This window comes from Salminus brasiliensis, chromosome 19, assembly GCF_030463535.1.
Source record: "Salminus brasiliensis chromosome 19, fSalBra1.hap2, whole genome shotgun sequence".
NCBI lineage: Eukaryota > Metazoa > Chordata > Actinopteri > Characiformes > Bryconidae > Salminus > Salminus brasiliensis.
The window spans coordinates 7,207,969-7,231,593 of record NC_132896.1 but is presented as its reverse complement, the minus strand read 5'-3'; the positions used below and the strand labels follow the sequence as shown (position 1 = coordinate 7,231,593).

Genomic DNA, 23,625 nt, shown 5'->3' with positions numbered 1-23,625 from the left:
TTGCCCAGTAACACTCCCCCAAAACTCCGCCAAACTGTCTGAGGATTCAAGCACATCTGCATATCTGGGGAATATCCTGTCGGAATCTGTCTCCTGTGTAAACAGGTCCATAAGCTGTATGAAAGAACAGAGGAATATAATATAATTTTGTTTAACAGCAAAGAAGCTTTCAGGCATTGTTCTTTCTTCATAAATCTGGTGGGTTGTAATGAATACAGAGGAAAAATTAATATTTTAAGAAACTGGGTCTCTGTGAGGTAGGCTGCTCATGCTGAGGCCCAGGAGACTGAATTCGCTGTTATGGGGGAAGTTAACATTTGCTTTAAGGCGGAAATGAATGTAATCTGAAACTGAAGTACCAGCACACACACATCCCAACAGACTCCATCCAAAATTCTAATCAGACTGTAATTAAACACAGGCTGGCAGCACATTTACACCCAGAGAGGAGGTACGCTTCAGAGCCTTCAGTGCCCAACATTTTCTACTGCACTTCTAGAACAACAATAATCTACCAAACAACTGGACACTTCATTCACAGAAACACCTACCTTGTGTATCCACACACTGGCCACTTTATTAGAAACACCTACCTTCTACTTCCACTGACTGGCCACTTTATTAGAATAAGCCCTATTGTTTTTCCACACACTGGCCACTTTATTAGAAACACCTACATTCTACTTTCACTGACTGGCCACTTTATTAGAATCACATATCTTAAGCCTCCGCTGACTGACCACTTTATTAGAAACTCCCCTATTGCATTGCCACTCACAGGCCACTTTATTAGAAACATATACCTTGTGCTTCAACTCCATGGCCACTTTATTAGAAACACCTACCACTGATCACTTTATTAGACACACTTACCTTGTATTTTCACACACTGGCCACTATATTATACACACCTACCTTGTACTTTTACTCAGTGGTCACTTTATCATAAACACCTACCACTGACCACTTTATTAGAAACACATACCTTGAGCTTCCATTCACTGGCCACTTTGTTAGAAACCTCCACATTGTACTTCTACTAACTGACCTCTTTATTAGAAACACCTACCTTCTACTTCCACTCACCGGTCACTTTATTATAAACACCTACCACTGGCCACTTTGTTAGAAACACCTACTCTGCGCTTCCACTCACTGGCCACTTTGTTAGAAACACCTATCTTGCAGTTCCACTCACTGGCCACTTTATCAGAATCGTCTACCACTGGCCACTATCTCACTTTGCTTACATTTACAGGTGGAGGGTACATTTATAGGGCAGGGGCTTCTAATAAGGTGGTCAGTCAGTGTGCAGTGGTCAGAGGATATGGCTGCAGTTAAACGGGGCAGTAAGTGTGTACAGCTTCTGTATAACATGTAAAACACAGGCCGAACCTGTCCATCTCTGAAGCTGAATACACACTCATATCTGAAACATCCACCCAGACTGCTGCCCAGTCACCTCAGCGTGACTTCCAGTGTGCTGCGAGACGGACTGTGGTGTGTCCATGTGACGATGTGTGTGTGTGTGCGTAAAGCCAACAGCAGACCATCATACTGCACACGGCAGAGTGTAACTGTAAGCCTCATTATTTTAACCTCATTAGCGTGTTTATAAGCTATATCCCAGAGTAATCAGTGAGCGAGGCTACGGCTTATTCCACCCAAACTGTGTACAGAGCGCAACTAATAGCCAAGGGACATGTGAAAAAGACACCGAAAATGGAGCAATTACAGCTGATATTTCAAACCGAGCTTTCAAAGATCATAGAGTGTGTGTGTGTGTGTATGTGTGTGTGTGTGTGTATGGAGGAGGCCTGGGAGAGAGCGAGAAGGACCCGAAGGCTGGCAAAGGAAAGCCTGGCGGTAGGAACAGCATGTGAGCGATTAGAACTGCACTCTCACCCACATAAATACACATACACACACACTCTCACAAACACAAACACACACACCTCAAAAGCACCACGATCACACACGTGAGAACATGACGCTTCACCTCATGTCTCAACCCACACACTAACACATGCTAATCCATGAGAAAGAGAGATAGACAGTGAGCAAGGGATAAACGCAGAGGGCCTGAAGAGGGGAGAAGCAGGTGGACGGGGTGAGGAGAGGTGGACGGATGTGAAGGGCTGAGAGAATGTGAAGGTAATTGGCGTGACGGCACAGAGACGAGGAGAGAGAAGCGTCAGATATAAAACGAGTGTGTGGTTTAAGATTAAAGCAGTAAAAACAGCAAAAATCAGATTTACATCATTTAAAGTAGATTGTAGTTGATCAGTCAAGACATGAATTTAGTCTGAAGGTCAGTTTTGGAGTTACGAGGCCAGTGTAGCTAACCAGGAGTGGACAACTCTATATTCCCCACCTATAAACCGTTTTGTAGTCAGTGTTATGCCCATATTAAGATCTCCTGGTCTCCCGGTTTCAGAGATGAGAGCATATAAGAGTAGTTTTTCTGTATGAGAATAAAGGTTTGCTCTGAGAGTATAGATTTCCCCTCAGAGTATACAAGTGTAGTTTTTCCTATGGGAGTATATACGAGTTTAATATTTCTCTTTGCGTATTCAACAGTATAATTCTTTCCTTTATGTCAGTATACAAGGGTATAGGTTTAAGTATATGAGTGTAGTTGTTCTCTATACGAGTGTAGCTGTTCTCTATAAGAGTATATGAGAGTGTAGTTCTTTTCTATAAGAGTATGAGTGTAGATGTTCTCTATGAGAGTATACTAGTGTAGATGTTTTCTATGAGAGTATACTAGTGTAGATGTTCTCTATGAGAGTATACAAGTGTAGATGTTCTCTATGAGAGTATATGAGTGTAGTTGTTCTATGAGAGTATATGAGAGTGTAGATGTTCTCTATGAGAGTATACAAGTGTAGATGTTCTCTATGAGAGTATACGAGAGTGTAGATGTTCTCTGAGAGTATACTAGTGTAGATGTTCTCTATGAGAGTATACGAGAGTGTAGATGTTCTCTGAGAGTATACTAGTGTAGATGTTCTCTATGAGAGTATACGAGAGTGTAGATGTTCTCTGACAGTATACTAGTGTAGATGTTCTCTATGAGAGTATACGAGAGTGTAGATGTTCTCTGAGAGTATACGAGAGTGTAGATGTTCTCTGACAGTATACAAGTGTAGTTGTTCTCTGAGAGAGTATACGAGAGTGTAGTTGTTTTCTATGAGAGTATACTAGTGTAGATGTTCTCTGAGAGTATACTAGTGTAGATGTTCTCTATGAGAGTATACGAGAGTGTAGATGTTCTCTGAGAGTATACTAGTGTAGATGTTCTCTATGAGAGTATACAAGTGTAGATGTTCTCTATGAGAGTATATGAGTGTAGTTGTTCTATGAGAGTATACGAGAGTGTAGATGTTCTCTGAGAGTATACTAGTGTAGATGTTCTCTATGAGAGTATACGAGAGTGTAGATGTTCTCTGAGAGTATACTAGTGTAGATGTTCTCTATGAGAGTATACGAGAGTGTAGATGTTCTCTATGAGAGTATACGAGAGTGTAGATGTTCTCTGACAGTATACTAGTGTAGATGTTCTCTATGAGAGTATACAAGTGTAGATGTTCTCTATGAGAGTATACGAGAGTGTAGATGTTCTCTGAGAGTATACTAGTGTAGATGTTCTCTATGAGAGTATACGAGAGTGTAGATGTTCTCTGAGAGTATACTAGTGTAGATGTTCTCTATGAGAGTATACGAGAGTGTAGATGTTCTCTATGAGAGTATACGAGAGTGTAGATGTTCTCTGACAGTATACTAGTGTAGATGTTCTCTATGAGAGTATACAAGTGTAGATGTTCTCTATGAAAGTATACGAGAGTGTAGATGTTCTCTGAGAGTATACTAGTGTAGATGTTCTCTATGAGAGTATACAAGAGTGTAGATGTTCTCTGAGAGTATACGAGAGTGTAAATGTTCTCTGACAGTATACTAGTGTAGATGTTCTCTATGAGAGTATACGAGAGTGTAGATGTTCTCTGAGAGTATACGAGAGTGTAGATGTTCTCTCACAGTATACAAGTGTAGTTGTTCTCTGAGAGAGTATACGAGAGTGTAGTTGTTTTCTATGAGAGTATACTAGTGTAGATGTTCTCTATGAGAGTATACAAGTGTAGATGTTCTCTATGAGAGTATACGAGAGTGTAGATGTTCTCTATGAGAGTATACGAGAGTGTAGATGTTCTCTATGAGAGTATACGAGAGTATAGATGTTCTCTGACAGTATACTAGTGTAGATGTTCTCTATGACAGTATACTAGTGTAGATGTTTTCTATGAGAGTATACTAGTGTAGATGTTCTCTATGAGAGTATACAAGTGTAGATGTTCTCTATGAGAGTATATGAGTGTAGTTGTTCTATGAGAGTATACGAGAGTGTAGATGTTCTATGAGTGTATACGAGAGTGTAGATGTTCTCTATGAGAGTATACGAGAGTGTAGATGTTCTCTATGAGAGTATACGAGAGTGTAGATGTTCTATGAGAGTATACGAGAGTGTAGCTGTTCTCTATGAGAGTATATGAGAGTGTAGTTATTTTCTATGAGAGTATGAGTGTAGTTATTTTCTATGAGAGTATGAGTGTAGATGTTCTCTATGAGAGTATACAAGTGTAGTTGTTCTCTGAGAGAGTATACGAGAGTGTAGTTGTTTTCTATGAGAGTATACTAGTGTAGATGTTCTCTGAGAGTATACTAGTGTAGATGTTCTCTGAGAGTATACGAGAGTGTAGATGTTCTCTGAGAGTATACGAGAGTGTAGATGTTCTCTGAGAGTATACTAGTGTAGATGTTCTCTATGACAGTATACTAGTGTAGATGTTCTCTATGAGAGTATACGAGAGTGTAGATGTTCTCTATGACAGTATACTAGTGTAGATGTTCTCTATGAGAGTATACGAGAGTGTAGATGTTCTCTGAGAGTATACGAGAGTGTAGATGTTCTCTATGAGAGTATATGAGTGTAGATGTTCTCTATGAGAGTATACTAGTGTAGATGTTCTCTATGACAGTATACTAGTGTAGATGTTCTCTGAGAGTATATGAGAGTATAGTTTTTCTCTGAGACTGTAAGATCATAGTAGTTCTTTATGAGAGTATACAAGAATACAACACATGCTGTTATCTATAAAACAGACAGTACTGTCAGTACAGTACAACAGTAGCAACCATCTCTCCTCATAACTGCTCCTTTTTTAGAGGCAGCGGTATGTCACACAGTTTAATTTGTTTTTGAACCGGCGCTTTAAGGTAAGAGAAAGAAGGAGCAGTTTGCAATGCTGTACCACTAAATCAGAGAGTGGATCCCTCCACACTTTCCAGCCCACACACATACGTACACGCTCACACAGCACCTCAAAGCCCCCCCACACACACATTTACAAGGCAGTGTTAAAAAAGTGTCTTGTCAGAAGAAGGAAGCGGGTTAGAGAAAGATCAGAGAAACAAACTCTGCTCTGAGCTCAGCTACAGGCTTCACTTACAGAGACCCAAAACACTCAACTCACACACACTCTGCTCTGAGGATGAATGTAGAGAGACAAACCACAGCACAACGAAGTGTGTTGATATGAAGACTGTACACTGAGACACTGTTACACTGATAACCGATATTATGTGTCTGGATAAGCTCAGCTATATTGGAATGAACTACTGTGGCTAACCGTAGTAATCGAGTAGGCGGATGTAAAGGTTCTTTATCAATTTAAAGGTTCTTCATACCCCCACTTTATTCTGTATTACAAACAGGGTTCTTATGGACCCAGAAGTGGTTCTTCTATGGCATCACTCAAAGCACCTCTCTTGTTAAAAGTGTAGTAGCAGATATCCTGGAGCTTGACCTGTAACTTCAGACACTTAGCTGTTAGATGGTTCACTGTGTCAGTAATGCTTACCTGTACGACAGCGCGCCCGCAAAGTGATTCTCTATGTAGTTGTCCATGACAGGCTTGAAGTGCTGGAATTTACTGTCCTGCAGTAAATTGATGATGTGCACCTGCAAAGTAAACCAATGAGCTTCAGTTCTTCTAGCCTCTTGTTCTCAGAGACACATGAGCTTATGGCTGCTGTTCATTGTATGCCTCATATGGCCTATCCAGCGGACTAAGGCGCTGCCACTATGTTTCGAATCCCAGATCATGCTGCCTGCCATCAGCAGCTAGAGCCTGAGAGAGTACAATTAGCCTTGATCTCTCCGGTAGGGGGTAGATGAATATCGCTTCAGTCTGAGGTTTTCCTCTGAACGTGTTGATTGCCCGGCAGTTCGAAAAGAGGCAGAGGTTGGTTTTGCATTTTTTGCTGGAGGCATGTGTCAGTCCTTACCCCCCCTCCCCCCAGTGTCAGGAGTCTTACACGTGATGGGGAGAGAGTACTAATGAGTGGGTTGGTAATTGGCTATCTGAAATTAGGGAGGAAAATTGTGTAAAAAAAAGAAATAAATAAAAACATTGAGCAGACTTTGGATTATGGTCTCCTTATCTCACAACTAAATGTTGGTATTTTACATCAGTATGTATAAAGTGAAACTCATCAACATCACAACTGAAATTAACAAAGTATCAACGTTGGCGGCCATCCCTCCTGCACACCAAATTGACGATGATTTTAGACGTTATCCTGACATTCAATTTTGATCACCCAATGTCACGACCTCCGTTCAATCAGAAATGTGACCCACAGCTGATGCATAATACAGCTTGTATTACCTCCATGGTATGGGATGCTCTGGAGCAGCCCTAAATGAGCCTAAGGTCATCCAGAGGGGTATAAAGCCTCCAGCACTGAACTGTGGAGAAGCAGATCTACGTTTTCTGGGGTGATGGAGCTCCATCCAGTATCTTTAGGATGAGTTGTGAGTTTATGATTTAGAGCAGATCGTCCAACATAGCTGAGCACAATCAAATCTTCACAGCATCTCGTGCTTGTAACATCTAGTAGAAAGCCTTCTTAGAAGAGTAGAGGGAGTTACTGCAGCAAAGGGAGGACAAGCTCCCCATTAATACTCTTCCTGTCAGAAGAAATGATGGACGAAAAGGTCTTTACAAATGCAAATATCAGAAAATACACTTGGACATTGGCCAAATACACGGGCCAAGTGCAGGACCTTATAAACCGATACATTTCAGTGCCAGATTCCCGGCGCCGCTTATTCTTAGGAATGATGCAACTTTTTCCATTTTAGTGCTTTCAAATGAACCTTCTAAAATGAAGACATCCATCACGCAACCTAGGAGAAAGCTGAGGCAGGTCCGTTATAATAAGCCCCTTGGTGCAAGCCAGCGCAATTAAATGTATTTTGTCAGTAGTCCAGGGGCCGTATTTAACAGGTAACTGTGGCAACACAGCGGAACAGAGGAATGGAAAAAGGCTGGTTATTAAAGTACACATTGCATAACATCCAGAAAGCAGGGGATGTGAGGTGGAGTACCTGTGAAGGCTTCCATATACACATACACACATACACACACACACACACACATACACACACACACATACACACACACCCTCACAAGTGAACAACATGTCTCTTACCAGGCAGTCAAACACCTTCAGTCCATATCTCTGCGGACTCTCGTCTAAAACGGCAAACAGTGTGTCCAGTGCGTCCTGCAAGAACTGTTAGGGAGAAAACATGATGAAATCTTCTTCTTATGAATTGGTTTACATATTAAATATGCTTTAAAAAAAACATAAAAAACTACTGTGTGTTGGTGTGTTAGCTTAACTACATCCAAGCCTCTATTTGAGGAATCCCAGTGGTCACTGTACATCTTCTACTAGTTTTTGTGATTTTAATGAGGTGAGACACAATACAAGTCAAGTCAAGTGGCTTTTATGGTCATTTCAGCTCTGTACAAGTACACAGTAAAATGAAATTTTCCATAAACAAGGTGCCACATGGAACAAAACAAGAACAAAAAAACAACACAGGACAGGACAGACTGCAGAAAGTGCAACATGCAAGACAGTACAATAAATACAATAAATATGACAGGGCAGCCAATCAGAACTGAATCCATCCAGCTACTTTAAGTTGCACCCATTGCTGACACAGATGTGCAAATGCACGCACACAGCTTGTCTAGTCCCTGTAGAGAAGTATTGTTAATAGAATAGGACTGTCTAGAGCAGATAAACATGAACCTATTGGCACCATGCTGCGTAATGCCAAGCGTGGGCTAGAGGGATATAAAGCCCCCAGCATTGAGCTGTGGAGCAGTGGACGAGCTGTGTTCTCTTGAATGATGTATGGTGCGCCATACAATACTTTTGGGATGAGTTAGGGAGTTTGGGATGAGGTGGGGTGGCAATCATCCAACATCCTGACCTCACTAATGCTCTTGTCTTGACTTTTTAACTATGATTTCTAAAGAAACAATGAATTAGAAATTGTCCCAATACTTCTGCCCATATAGTTCATCGCTCTTTAAGGCACAGTCTGTTCTATAGGATAAAGAGAGGTTGGACAATGGGTCTATCCAAATATATCAGGGCTGTTTTTGGTACCCATAAAAACATCAAAAGTGGATAAGCTGAGATAAATAGTTCTAAACTATGTTCTTGATTGGCCTACAATTTTTACACACACTGTAAAGGATGTAAAATTTGGTAAACCTAAAATGATAGAGTAACTGATTGTCAAAGGTTCTCTTGTTTAGTTTTAGGCTCCTCACCCTCAATTTGGTTACCGCTTATTTCCATCTGCCATTATATCCCCTATCAGAAGGCCTTCTTATTCTCAGACTCCTGATCATGGAGGGCTGTGGTATCGACAAGATTGAGACTTATGATCTCCTGTCACTTAACAAGCAGGCAGTTAGACAGTCGCCAATCTAGAGCTGTGAAGCCATGTACATTTCTGTGTCCAAGAAAGAACAGAAAGGTACATTTACTGTGTTTTTTATGTAGTGTAAATTCCCAGCTCTAGAGTGGCCCTACAGTCTAACTGTTGCTCATCAACCTCAGGTGTTTTTTTAGGAGGTGTAAATAAGTGTTTGTTTTTTTCTTAAACAAGTTTACCTTAACTATCTCAGCACCATCTATGTCCTTCAGCTTAGACAAGGAGTCCATGATCCGGTCTGGGTGAGTTCTCCATTTCAGCAAATCCAGCATGTCACCTGCAGGTTAGCACAAAATGAAATATGAGGTGAAATATGATTAGTATAAGAAACATGAGTCATGTTTCTTGCTGAAAGAACACAGCAGATCACATCAACAGCCCATTTGTCAGCTGTAAAGTAAAAGAAGGCTGCTGAGTAAGAAAGTGGCTCAGCTCCAAGACACACTCTTCTCATTCTCCTTTGACAGCTGCTAAGAAGACTCTGAGGTTTTAAAGCAGAGACAATATTAAACACTGTCGAGCTGCAGGCACCCAGGCCTGATGTTTGGCACACCACTACTGAAAATGATCAAATAAACCATGCCACATGGTCATAAAGCTCCCTGAAGTGAGATACCTCTTCCTGACTGGGCTTCGTGCAGGGTTTTCTCAGAGCGCTCTGCGGTTTAGGGCGATTGGAGCACAGCTGCTGGGCCACTCTGAGCTGTGCCTGAGTTATTGGGCTTAGCTCCAAGGTCAACATAGGCAGGTGTGAGATCAGCAGGCAGTCATCTCTCCTTCACACACACACTCTTTCATGTCTGCCACTGCATCAGATTCAGTCATACGGCGCACCGATCCATTAATAGCTCAAAAAGGTCAGAAGAAAGGTCACGTAAGAAAGAGGCCAGCAGTTCAGCGGGGACTCCAATTACTGCTCAGGCTGTGTGAAGAAATCACGTGATTGAAGTGAGGAACTAGTGGAACTATGCTTAATTAAGATGAGCTACAACTTCATACACTGAAGAGTTTTAAGGCTTACTTTCGTTCTGGAGTTCTGTTCTGTGCCTCAGTGATTTCATATTGTCGTTGTCATGCCAAAACCTTGTATATCCAAAATTGCAAATATACAGGAAAGAATCTCCTAACTTTAAATGGGACCTTTAACTTTAAAGATTTTATTTTAAGTCATTTTGGAGCATTTCTATTGGTCCATTCATCATGTAACAAACAACTGTCAGATTCAAATTGTGTCAAAAAAGCAGATACAAGATTTTTGCATGACGGCAAAGAAGTGAAAATTTAAAACATAAAAACAGTGGAATTTGTGGAATGTGGAATGCTAATGTAGCTGAAAAGTTATGGAAGTCTACACACCACCAATTAGCAATGTAACAGAAATTGTAAATAATTTGAATTAGACTTCTGTGGTACTGTATGATCGTGGCACTGTATGATATAATGTTATTGACAAAAATGGATCAAAAACTCATCATATAGTTAAATTAGTAATAGCAGCCAGCTGCTGAAACACCATATTTTAACATGCTCTGTAAAACCTAACTGCACTTCTTACTGAAATAATGAAAGTTAGCATAACTCAAATACTACAGAAATTCTGGATCACAAGCTTTCAGTTGAGATTTTGGCTTAGGTTTACTCAAAAGATTAAATTCAGCATTAAGCATTAATGTGTTACTCTGGAGCTGTGAGGCTAATGCAGCTGAAGTGATAGAAGCTTATGTTCACTAATTGTATGTATTTGAGTTGTTCTGACCTTCAATGGTTAGTAACGTACGTACGCTCAACTTCTATTTTTTTCTAGCATTTGTTTAACAAAGCTTAACTTAATTTACTGAAGGCAACAGGTAGCCTCAACTTTTTTAGGCTAGGTGAACTTATCTGGGCTTACAGTGTATCCATCAATATAGGCTGTTTGTTATAGGTGGAGAATATCTGTAAATGTGTGAACATTCAACTGGACATTAACGGTACATGGCCACTCAGGATAGAGGCTTTGCACTCGTACTGGCTAAAAAGTGAGAGGTTTTTATGAGGAGCACCAGACGGTAGCCAATGCCGAGCCCTTGAGAAAAGCAGAGCACAGTGCTAATTAGTGAACATAAGCTTCTATCACTTCAGCTGCATTAGCCTCACAGCTCCAGTGCAAAACACTCAAGACACCAAACATGTCTTGGCTGGGTGATTACATTCGGGTAAGGATAATCTTTTTTCGCAGGACTATCGCTTTGATTCGACCGATACGGACTCTATGTGGAGGACGGAGCAGTGCTGTACCGTTCTGGGTGAGCTTGGTGGAGCAGAGCAGTGAGAGGATCCAGAAGGACTCTTTGCTGTTTTTCATGGTCTGGTTGTTGCCAGGCTGCAGGTTGGCTTTTGAGAAGGGAAGCTTGAGGTAGCGAGAGGAGTCCTGCAGGTTTGCGGTTTCTTCACACTGACAGGAGAAGGAGGAAAGGAGTGAATACCCCCAAGCATGCTTACATATGTACACATGGACTCACAAACAAAGACAGCCTTCCAGTACCTTGTGGACGATGATCTCGTGGGTCCCGTCAGGCAGAGTTCTACCGTCTTCTTGCATCAGCGGAACGAAGGAGTAACCAAACAACTTCTTCTCCCCTTTCTCCTTCGCTGTAAGACCACAGACCAAATAACTCATTTCTACCCTAAGCGCAGAAAGTGCTGCTTACATCACTATAGTAAAATAATATGAGCATCACATATGGCAAAAGCAATGTAACCCTTTAATGCATAATACATCATCGTATTTACCTAAATATAGAATTAGAAGGTGGGCCACACTGACGTATTTTGAGTTAAATCGGATTCTGGTTGGTTTTCGTTTGGTAAGACGTAAATACAGTAATCGTACTCGGATACAGGCTGAACCAACTGCACCGAGGTCCTTGAGAGGAGGTGGTCTCGGCCTGGTCCCAAATGAACTGTGTAGCAGTTTGATGGTAGTGAGAACGTGATTTGACCTCAATATGATCCAACCAATCAGGTGTACTCTGCAGGTCTGAGCTAATATACACCCAATTTACACCCATAACGAGCTGTGCTTTGGTGTATGGCCCGAATAAAACTAGATGAACTACCTAGATTAACTATTTTGATTTCTGAGCCTCGAAAACATCAGCAAATGTTTTATAATAAATTATAAACGTCAGCAAATGTTTTATAATAATTAAATTAATATAAAATAATGTTTTTTTTATTTATTGTTGACAAATTGAGAACAGAAAAATGTGGGAACTTTTGACTTTTGACATTCAATAAAATGTTGATCAAATAAAATATGATAGACAATTCTTAATATAAAATGATAATATAAATGTATATAATAATCTTATGTATATGTATATAATAATACATGTATATAATAAGATTTCTCTGTGAAGCCGCATGAAGTGTTTCAGAGTTTTGTGACGTAGGAAGTTTCATTCTCTTGAGCAGAACTGATGGAAACACAGCCATCTTCACATCACCTATTTGCTACATTCAGTCAGTCACCTGAACGCAATTCAACAGCTGAATGCAAACCTGCCTAATGAAATCCATTCAGTAGAACTGTCTCCAAATGAGTAATCCAATTCCTAATTAAAAACAGCACGGCTCAGCAATGCAGAAAAATTGCAGTTCCGGCTGTCCGGGATGTTCCCAGTGAATACTCTGTGAGTGTCCTGATGAATCACAGGAGATCACACACTCTGACCAATCTCCACAGACTTTCCTCAGAGTGCTGTGGGACTGCGGCTCGATGTGGCACGTCTGTTAATTAATGGCCGTGTGTACAGGGTGTTCTGATTGTGGGATGTTTGTGTTCTTACTGGAGCAGTGTCTGAACTCGAAGCGCAGGTGTGTGGCCCTGAAGAGCTCCGGAGGAACGGTCAGTTTAATTTGCTCTGACCAGCGTGGGCTGTTACTGTGATACAGGACAAACGAGTGAAACTCATCCGCCCCCGGCTCACCTGAACCCGGACACACCAGGCCCTGAGAGAGAAAGCGATACAGAAAGAGAGAAAGTAATATGGTGAGATGTGGGTATTGATGATTCTTCACAGAAATTTGATGATTTATATTTATATCATATATCATTTTATTTATATTATATCATAAAATTTAGAAATTCAGTCAGTTTTTGCTTTATTTACACATATTTAATGTACTTCTTTGACAGCTGGGTTATTACAATAATAGTTCTTACACAACCGACACATCATTATAGCAATCACAATCCATAACTTTTTAACATAGACAACCCAAAGTTTCAAGTTCAGACAGACAAATGTGCTCCTAATTTAAGAAACACCCATACAGAGTCTTAGGAAGGTGGTAACTTTACATAAAAAAAATTTATGTATTCCAACATAATAAACCTAATTTCAAACCCAACCATCTGAAACCCTTAATATAATATTTCAGTGAGAAATCAAACTCAAATTTTAGACATGTTTAATATTTGACGTGTGCTTCTGCAGAACAGGAGATGCTAAGATAATGTTGCTAAGCCTCTGGACTGGGACAGTCACCGATCTTTTCATCTTGGGAATTATTTTACTTAAATCTTATTGGCTTTAAAAATCTACTGAAAAGCTACATAAACCAGTAAAGCAGAGGTTGGGTAAATTGGCCTGGACTGACTTACTCAAAAAAGCTGAGCCAACATCCATCTACAACTGGTTTTATAGACTAAAGTAAATCATACAGTGTCCTAAACTGTGTGAATTTGTCTGCACAGAAAATTAAGATCCAGATGGTTTTGGAGTGTGTGTTAACAGAGATAAAACTGGTGACAATCTAAATCCAGTGCTTGTTAGCAAGGTTAACTTAGCATCATCTTTCTTTAATGAAGAAAGCAAACTTCAGATATCAAGCCTGTCTTGGCTGATCAAGTGCATCTGGGGTAAGTGATCAATCATGTTCACTTAATTTTCACCAAACTATTCATTTAAGCCCAGAATTAATTACAGCTGTCATCCAACAACACCTGATTTGAATAATCAATTCCTTATAGCACTAAACCAAGTGAGCTGCTGGTGGATCTGAGCACTGCTATGTAATTCTACTAGGAACATGAAATCTGGTACCAAACATGTGCTCCTCAAACTGGATCAACAACATGTTTGAAAACTATAATAAAATTTTACTGCATTAATATGTTTGCATTGATTGGTTTGCATTTACTCTAATGCTATATACTGTTGTTTTAAGCAAACATCTACAGACTTATTGCCCAGACAAAGGGTTTAAACAGTGGTTAGGTGTCTCATACGTTTGTACAGTGCTTTATTTTATTCTAAAAGAACACACATTACCTACAAAGTATACACTATTTGGACAAAAGTACTTGGACACCTGCTCACTCCATTGAATGTGGGATAATTACCATCTCACCTCATACCAAACTCCCCAACTCATCCTAAAAGTACCTTAGGTACTTTTAAGTGCCTAAGGTTCACGCTAATCTGCTCAAGAGAGTCAGAGAGTCCTATTCTATTGGCAGTAATGCATTTTCACATCTGAGCAGCGATGGTACAACTTAAAGTAGACGAATGCATTCACTAGAAGGGGTGTCTACAAACATTTGGACATTTAGTGTAGTTAGAATGATAGACTTCATAGTCTTATGGCTGTGTAGCTGGCTTTACCTTCAGAACTTGGCCGTCTGCTCCCAGCAGATATACAGTGACCTCCACATTCCTCGCCACGCTCTTCCCACCTTTCTCAAACTCGCCTCTCTCCAGGGTGACATACAGGTCATTTCTCACCTCCCCTGCAGTGAATATCCACAACATTGCTGTAACTGAACTGCAGACAATACTATGGACAGTTTGCAAAGATGTCTGATAGATTACTCATCATTTATTTTTATATAGTTAATATAATATCATGGATCGATGTACAATGTAAAATATGCTGTATTTTATAAGCTATATTTTAATTTATTTATAGCTATATGCTATTTAACATTGCTTATAGTTCTTTAAAAAATCCAGCACTTGAGCACTTTATGACGCTATCCTCATAAGTACATTGAAAATGCAACATTCATTTGGCACCTCTGACCCCAATAAAGTGTCTCAGCCTCTGACGCCATTTCTAAGCTTGGCTTTTGCCTTCAAATGCTACAGACCATCGGAGGTAATAAAAACACTATAAATCAACAGTAATTACTTTGTTGACACAAGCCGAGGCATGTCCCCCCTTGAGTCTGAGAGTGTGAGAGTGTGAAAGCCAAACACACACACATGCACATTGCGGGAGGCCAGACAGATAGACAGAACTACCCATTAATAGATGCACCTCAGCACAGTATCATGTGGAATAAATACACATTACAAATGCTTTAATGACAACGTTCAGCTGCCTTTTATCAATTCTGTATGAGAGGCTCATGAGAAGGTTGATAAATGGCCTCTAATAAACAGATAAGGCTCCCCTGAGTGTCTGCATTTGAAGACGAACAAACTGTGCAGGCTACGACACTGTGAGCAATCAATACTTCATTACATTACATAAACACAAGAGTTCCACAGAGAGCGATACGCTGGGGTTACATCACACACTGAACATGGAGTCATTGTTTCAGAGCTCATTTTGAATGCTGATGTTGCATCACTGTTAACCCTTGGAGGCCCAAAACCCATTCTACTGGTGATCATACCTTAACTTGCTCATTTAGAATGTAAATCAAATGTGTGTGTAATAAATTACATAACAGTGTAATCAATTATGCACATATATAATTTCTGACAATAATAACAGTTAATAATAGCAGTTTAGTCACTTGAGATTACAGTGATACAAAGTGTGCTATTGCAGTTCCCTTATGTATTCCACTTGACTAGCTTTATGATTTCGTATCCCATTAAACCTCATCAAAGAGCAAATATTCTGATAAAGTGCTTCACATCTGACATACAGTAAGTCTGCGAAGATGTGGTGCTTCCAGGACAGGACAGGGTGGGATAGGATGGGATAGAATGGAATAGGCATAGACAAAAAATATAGGACAGGATATAGTAGATTTACATGAGATGGGAAAGAATAATATAAGACAGGGCAGGACAGGGCAGGACAGGGCAAGACAGGACAGGGCAGGGCAGGGCAGGACAGGACAGGACAGGACAGGACAGGACAGGATAGGACAGGATAAGATATCACTGGACTGGACAGGGTGGAATAGGATGGGGTAGGACAGGACAGGACAGGACAGGATAAGATATGAGTGGACAGGGTGGGATAGGACGGGATAGGATGGGATAGAATGGAATAGGCTTAGATAAGGAAAACATAAAATAGGACAGGACATGATAGGACAGGGCAGGACATGATAGAACAGGGCAGGACAGTATAGGACAGGATAGGATATGGTAGATTTGAAAGAAATGGGTCAGAATAATATAGGACAGGACATATTTTATGTGATATAATGGAACAGAACAGACGGGACTGGATGTGATAGGATTGGATAGGATATAATGGGGTTACATAAGATGGGATTGAATAGGAAGTGATTCGATAGGATAACATGGACTGGGACATGACAGGATAGAACAGGTTAGCAAGATTGGATGAGATATGATGGAATAGAAGACAGGCTGATGGGCTACAATATGAATATGATACAATCCGACAGGATATGACAGAAAGGGATAGGATAAAAAGGAGAAAATGAGGCAGTATAGGATGGGATAGATGTTCTTTAATGGTTATTGGCTATTTTGGTCACTTTTCTTTCTCTCACCTGGCATGATTATATCCGAGAAGCCCAGTCTGCGGGTGATGGAGACGTTGCGAGTGAAGAGGCGCATGTAGTCCTTCTGAATCTGCTCCAGGTTCCCATGCAGCAGCTGCAGTGAAACAGCAAGTCCTGCAGGACGCAGCACAAACACAGCTATAACAACTCCAAATATCTCAAATACCATAAAGTGTTCTGTTCGAAAGCATCTGAAGCGTTCAGCAAGTGACACACATCATGTCCAAAAGTTTACATTGTAATTACATTAATATTATTCCTAAATTACTCACTACTTCTCTGAAATTGAAGGGCAGTGATTTTAGACGTTGGTGTTTCCCCCTTTACTCATTTGGGGAAGCTTTACAGTAGATGTTACAACACTGCTGTGAGGATCTGAATGCATTCAGCCACTGTAGCATTAGTGACATAAGGTCGCAATGTTGGATGGAGCTCCATCACTCCAGAGAAAGCAGTTTTAACTGCTTAGCCCCAGGCTAAGGTCTTTCTACTACTAACTGACGTGGTGACCATAGAGCAACTGATCTAGTGCAAATTCACTGTTCAACAAGGTGCTTGGTAAAAGTACAAGCTGCAGAAAGTTCAGTGTTAGGTCAGGTGTGGCTGTTTCACATGCTTACACTCGTGCTTCTCTTTAAAGAACAATCCACTGGAAGCTTCTTTAGGGAACCAAATGTGGATCTTCTGCAGCGTCCATAGAACCCATTCTCATATCTTTATTGTTTTTACAGTGTAGGTTCACGTTCCACGTTTCCATCCATCTCTGTGTGCTGCTGAATCTCTGCCTCCCGGCACAAAGCCTAATTATGGCCCTTTTTATTTCATAACACACAGAACGGCCGGCCCACACATGGCCACTCGCCAACAGAAATCCATTCATATCTCCAACATTAGTCAGATGACCGGTGAGAAACTGTTATATAAGCTACTACTTGACCTTCTCCACAAAACACAGTTATAGACAGTGACCTTAGTTGTGTGTGTGTGTGTTTTTCTGTAAATTGATGGGAGAAGGAGGGATACAATCACAGCGCCTCAAAAGGGCAAACTACATTTAGCTAGCATGTCTTACAAATGGCTTTTTAACTTCGGCGAGAGAGGTCAATAACCAGACCTCTGAACTTTGTCAGAATGATAAAAGGTTTATGTTAGCAGGATGGCAGCCATGGCGACTCCCATTACAATTGTCTCAGAGGAGAGAGATAAAGCACAAAAGATTGGCCATACTCTGCGCTCACAGTAAACCGCTCGATAGTTGCTTCTAGCCTGTATTGACAGCTAATGCACACATGACTAATAATTAGCATTTAATGGATGACGGTTAGAAAAGCTCCATTTAACATAATTGAATTATGGGCGAGTGAATTGCTCATTAATCAGTCGATGCAGAATTAGAAGGCTCTGGAAGACTAAGCCGAAAAGAAAACAGCCCTCCTCCTTCCCACACTGAGTGGGCCCTTTCCAATACAACCATTTCCTCTTCGACCATTATTAATGTGCAGAGGACCGTCTTGTATGGTTTATATTAATATTGTATATGTATATATTAATATTATATTACACTATCTGGACAAAAGCATTGGAATGCAAGTGTATCCCTCAGTCCCATTGCCACAGGTGTGTAAATTAAGCCCCTAGTCATGCAGTCTGCCTTTACACACATTCAGCGTGGTTCTGTAATTGGAGCCACCGCTGCAACCAGAACAGTGGAAGCATTTAGGAACCACAGAGAGCAACCCAGCCAACCCAGTGTTACGGTCCAGTTTTTGCACTTAATAGAATAATCTGTTGTACTGTTGTATTGTATCTTGTCTTATACTTATAGTGTACTGTGATTATTTTTTCAAGGGGAAATCTGCAATCACAAAATGCTGTGTACTTCAGGACTAGGCTTAATCCCTTAATCCCTGTAGTGTATTGTGGAAGAGTGGAAGTGTCTACCTGAATGCACCCAACCAATTCCTAACAATACTCTACAAATTTCAATATAGGCTGTGGTAGATATTATCTCTGTAGCATTTGGCATTTCTGGCCTTTACCTCCTAATTCCTAGGCTTCTTATTCAGTTATAAATTCAGATGCAGAAACTATACTGTGAATGATCTGATAACTGTTTGGTTTAGCAGATATTTGGAGTCGCACAGGGTTCAGTTTTAGGGCCTATGAAGCGTGGCCTTACATACAGGGTCTAAGGGGTTAACTATAGACCTAGCTCTGACAGTCTGATAGTTCACCACTGAATTTCATAGATAATATGTTAGCCAAATGTACAAAAAACCCTGAATAAAAGTGCTGCTTTGAAGCAGCGAGACCTGTGTTCTGCAGCCTGGAACCCGTCTTTGCGAGCAAGCTGGGCAGTGGTCTGTAAGAAGCTCTGCTATTTATATCGTAGGAGGAAAGAAGAGAGGAATTCTGCTCCATTTGCAAAACTCTGAATAGCGTGATTAAAGGCAAGCTTTCCAGATGGCTTCATTTTGACACTTTATCCGTTTACGTTGGCCACAGTTCTCCTGGCTACAGGACCACAAGCCCAAAGGTGAGGCACCGTGGAGATGAAAAGGTTTGAGCCGTAGAGCACCGACCTGTGCTGGAGCCGATCTGGCTGTATCTGGAGCTGACTTTGCGGATGATGTTGTCGTGTATTTGAGACCATTCACTTTCAGTGTTGCACCTGCAAAAAAGAGAAGACCATCACACACACATACAAACAAGTAACACACTATCACATGTAAGTACAGTACAATTACAAGACATAGCTCATAACTTCAGCTTGCATATGAGATGGAGAATTTGAGAATGATGGAGCTGAGAGAGGTCACCCAGACCAAACTAAATATTTAAACTGTAAATAACAGCAGAGCCTCCACATACTGTATCGACTGTGATGTTAAGAACAAATATTGCTGTAATTTAATATTGCTGGCATGTCTGACCATCTGCATAATGTGTGGCACTAACATGCTTTTCCCTCATTTGTCATTAGCAATTTATAACACCACACCACACCACTGCACAAAAAAATACTGTATGAATGAGATCTTGTATGCAGTGTTTTCATGCATGCAGTTAAATGCATTTTACACGTGCACTCACTCAGCTAATCAACTGCTTAAAAGACTATACTGAATATCTATTGAGCATCACTTCATTTGTGATGAATTTAAGAGCACTTTGATACTTGTTACACTTTGAGTATTAAATGACTTGGCGTTACATGAATTAGTCAGTCTGGTAAACAAATCAGCTACAGACTGAGGAGAGATACAATTTCTGCTCTGTCCTGATTTAAACAAAGAACTAAATTCATCAATTCAGTTTTATCAAAGAGAACTTGTTTCTTTTATTAGATTCTGTAGCTCAGTTTTGCAGTAAATATGTTTAACACTAAAACAGGCACTAAGCAATGCCTATTAATATGCATTAGCTCATTAACATTCGGATTCTGAATTGCTTTTATTGAGGTCATGTGTAAAAACACAACAGTAAGGCAAGATCGGTCTGTTTTTCCTTTTTTAAATGAATTTTGTTGGATTTATTTGGTTCTGCCAATTAACCCCTGGACACCTGGAGGCTGAGGACTTAACACGTCTTCTCCAATATATGCAAAGCCTGAACATCGCCAGGCAGCCGGCATGCTTGGAGAAAAGCATTGAGGTTCAGAGCTCCGCAACACCAGCTAAAAGATGCCTGCGCCAGCAAACACTGCTTTTAAAAAGTGATGAGGAGAGACAGCGCCACCTACTCACCCAGAGAACATATGGCCAATTGTGCTCTCTTGGATTCTGGTTGCTGATGGCAAAGTGTCATGGATTCAAACCTGTGACCCCTGAACCATATGATCAGTGTGTTTTAGATGTGAGTTAGTATTTTAGCTACTATTCACTGATTTCCCTTGAAGCAAGTCATTAATGATTTGACCAAAAAAATTAAGCTGTTTTGGTTATGTACTGGCCTCTGTAGATAACACAGTGTCGATAGGCTATAGATTCCTTTTCCTTATCAGCATGATCTCAGGCAGGAGAATTATAATCTAGGCATCAAGTTTGTACAATAATAATTGATGAGGAATACTCTTCCATAATTATTTGCTAGATTTCCCTCATAGCTCCATTCCAAACCTCGGACGCTACTTGTGTTCTGGCTGGTCAACTACTTTTGGGGCAGGAGGAAACCTGGAAATGTGATTTGTCAAATCTATCATTTAATACTTTATACTCACGAGTAAACCTTGAGCAGGTGGTCATCCTTGCAGTCGGTGGTCAGCAGATCAGACACACTGATCACAGTGCAGCCAAAGGGACGTCTGTACTGAGTGTTTGACACACTTTTCTTCTCACCCGCGACCATCCGCCCTGACAAACACACACCATCCAGATTCACCATAGCACAACCACACAAACCACAGAAACACCGCCTGGACTTGAACCGGGCTCCAGTGTCACATACACAGCACGGTCGCCACAGTTCTGTCCTAAAGCCCAACGCTGCCCCCAGCTCGGCATGGTGCTCGCCGTTACATGAGCGTTAACAGCTTGTGACAGGCTGTGTCACGGCTTGTGCTCTAGTCTAGAAAGTGAGTGCGCTTCCAGTTGCTATGAGCTGGCAGCCTTATGCTGGGTTTCTGACAGAACATTGAATGCTAAAAAATAGACTCGGACACAAAATGTAGAAAGCTTCAACACAAACAGCCACATTCTCACTCACCAGCGGCTTATACAGCCCTGCCCTGGCGCTCCACCATGCAGCTGAACAGTTAGCGACTGCAGCCCGTGAGCTGATGCTCAGGTTGTGAAAGCTCTCCTCGAGCTCCTTATCAATGGTCAGTTTCTTGGTCCACAAAGATTGGTTGAATGGTTTTGTGACAAAATGGTGCAAATTAAGGAGGGGAGGAGGGTGGAAGGCAGAGAGACAATTACTTAGGCTCTTACTTGAATTACTTAATGCTCCACTGACTGTAAGGGGGAGGACAGCGTCTCTGTCTTTGCCACTCCGAGCCAGAAAGCTGCTACAGCACTATTTAACATTGCCGGACAACAATACCAAAATACCGAAAACAAGACTTTTGCCCCTTTATTCATCATTTTCAAGTAATCGCTGCTATGCTGAAAGCCCTCACCCTCCCAACCCCCCAATCATATGGGATTAACAGCAGTTCTGTGGTCAGAAACTGACCAACGAATAATGGACACGAGGAGGGCTGTTAAACTGTTGTTAAACTGTGGCAAAATTGCGACGGATGGGCGACAGTCTGCCACTGTTACACCTACACAGTGCAGCTCGAAGGTAGGTGTTTCCAATAAAGAGGCCAGTGAGTGGAGGTACAAGGTATGTATTTGTATTAAAGTGAACGGTGAGTGTACGCACCACTACTCCACAAGCACTTACCAGTCCACAGTGAGATGACATAAACAACATGCAATGATCACCACATGGACAACCACACTACTGGATGAGGTCACCAATCGAAGCAGGCCATGCATACACACTAGCTACACACACTAAAACAGAGAACGACAGTGTTCCGGTCACACTTTACTTGAAGTGGCTTATCATTTTGCCTACGTAGTGCTACTTCATTGAACCTGCCATTATACACCTTGACAGCCACTGGAATGCTTATCAAAACTGTTCATCTTGAACTGCATATGCTATGTTCGGTAGAGATGGCAACGATCCAATACCCAGGGTTTCATAGGGGGGGGATGAGGGACCTGAGTTTGATATCAGGGAGAAAAAAAGAACATATTTGACTTGATTCTGTAGGAAATAAAGCCTGAAATATCATAGAATGTCTTGTAGCGCAACATAAGGCAATTTAGAGTTATGAATTATCAACAGTAGCTATATGGATTGTTGGGCTACTCAGGGGTCCATTTTAGCCACCGCAGACAGACAGTTGTTATTAGCATGGCAGACTTGCTGGTAGTACTGTTTCAGGTCTGGGGATGTGTGGCCATTTTGATTGGTCATTGACAGGCAAAGCTCTTAGAATACACAAAAACCATGTATCTCTATTTTATACTGTTCATATGTGCAATCATTTCAGATGTGCAATATTTGAACTGCTTTATACAGCATGTTCTAGATTTATGATCATAGTTACTGCCACTTTGCCACTTTATTATATTTATATAATTTATAAACATGTACATTTTTCATTCTTTCTCTTTTTGTTTTAGATTTTATTTTATAGAGTGTTTCTTCTTACGCAAACGATCGCAACTGTAACAACTGCAATTTCCCTTCTGGGATCAATCAAAGTATTTCTGATTCTGATTCTTCTTTACACTGTGTTCAAGTTTCGCAATGAACGGACCAATAGAAATGACCCAAATTTGGAACAAATGTTATTTTTTCACTTTAATTGAAAATGAAGAAGGTTTTTTTTTGTTTTTTGCTGTAAAGTTACCATTTTAGAGACAGAAGATATCTCTACAATAACAACTTAAAAAAAACTTCTTAATGTTGGAAATGGAAATGAATGGCAAAAAAAATTATTTATTATTTTCTAATTAGAACATTTCTATGTCAAAAAGTGAAAATGGAGATACAAGGATAATTACATGTCAGTGGCAAAATACATCTCCCTCACTTCTATTAGCATTATCAGGTAGTACATATGCTGTTCTATGCATCTAGTCATCTTTTGTATATTTTATTTTTATTTCACACACTTCTGTACTGTGAAAAAAATCTAGACGCTCCTGGATCCACAAAAATAAATCAAGAAAATGCTTAAGAAAATATTCAATACTTTTGTAAGCATAACATTATTATTATTTCATTGATTTAGAATATATTAGACATTAATGTAACAGGCCACACTATTTGCCATTTATACCTATATTAAAATGCCTTTATCCACACAGCTTTACACATTTTCACTGTTTTTCTTAAAATCTCAACAGCACAAACTGCTCAAAGTGGCAGGAACATCTGCCTACAGCGCCTGGAAGAAGTCACATTTATTATCTTTTGTAATTTATTTTACGACTCCTGG

General features: G+C 40.5%; 1 protein-coding gene across 2 annotated transcripts in view; it reads right to left on the bottom strand.

The window, feature by feature from the left end:
• dock4a (dedicator of cytokinesis 4a) overlaps window positions 1-23,625 on the bottom strand; it is a 99,221-nt gene that overhangs the window by 36,855 nt on the left and 38,741 nt on the right. For both annotated transcript variants that reach the window (XM_072664322.1, XM_072664323.1), the window contains 10 exons: window positions 20,845-20,977; window positions 19,208-19,296; window positions 16,614-16,739; window positions 14,515-14,639; window positions 12,694-12,856; window positions 11,388-11,494; window positions 11,141-11,297; window positions 9,043-9,140; window positions 7,555-7,638; window positions 5,919-6,019 (listed from right to left, as the gene is read on the bottom strand). In XM_072664322.1, the coding sequence (XP_072520423.1) occupies window positions 5,919-6,019; window positions 7,555-7,638; window positions 9,043-9,140; window positions 11,141-11,297; window positions 11,388-11,494; window positions 12,694-12,856; window positions 14,515-14,639; window positions 16,614-16,739; window positions 19,208-19,296; window positions 20,845-20,977 (1,183 nt within the window). The remainder of the gene's footprint in view (window positions 1-5,918; window positions 6,020-7,554; window positions 7,639-9,042; window positions 9,141-11,140; window positions 11,298-11,387; window positions 11,495-12,693; window positions 12,857-14,514; window positions 14,640-16,613; window positions 16,740-19,207; window positions 19,297-20,844; window positions 20,978-23,625) is intronic.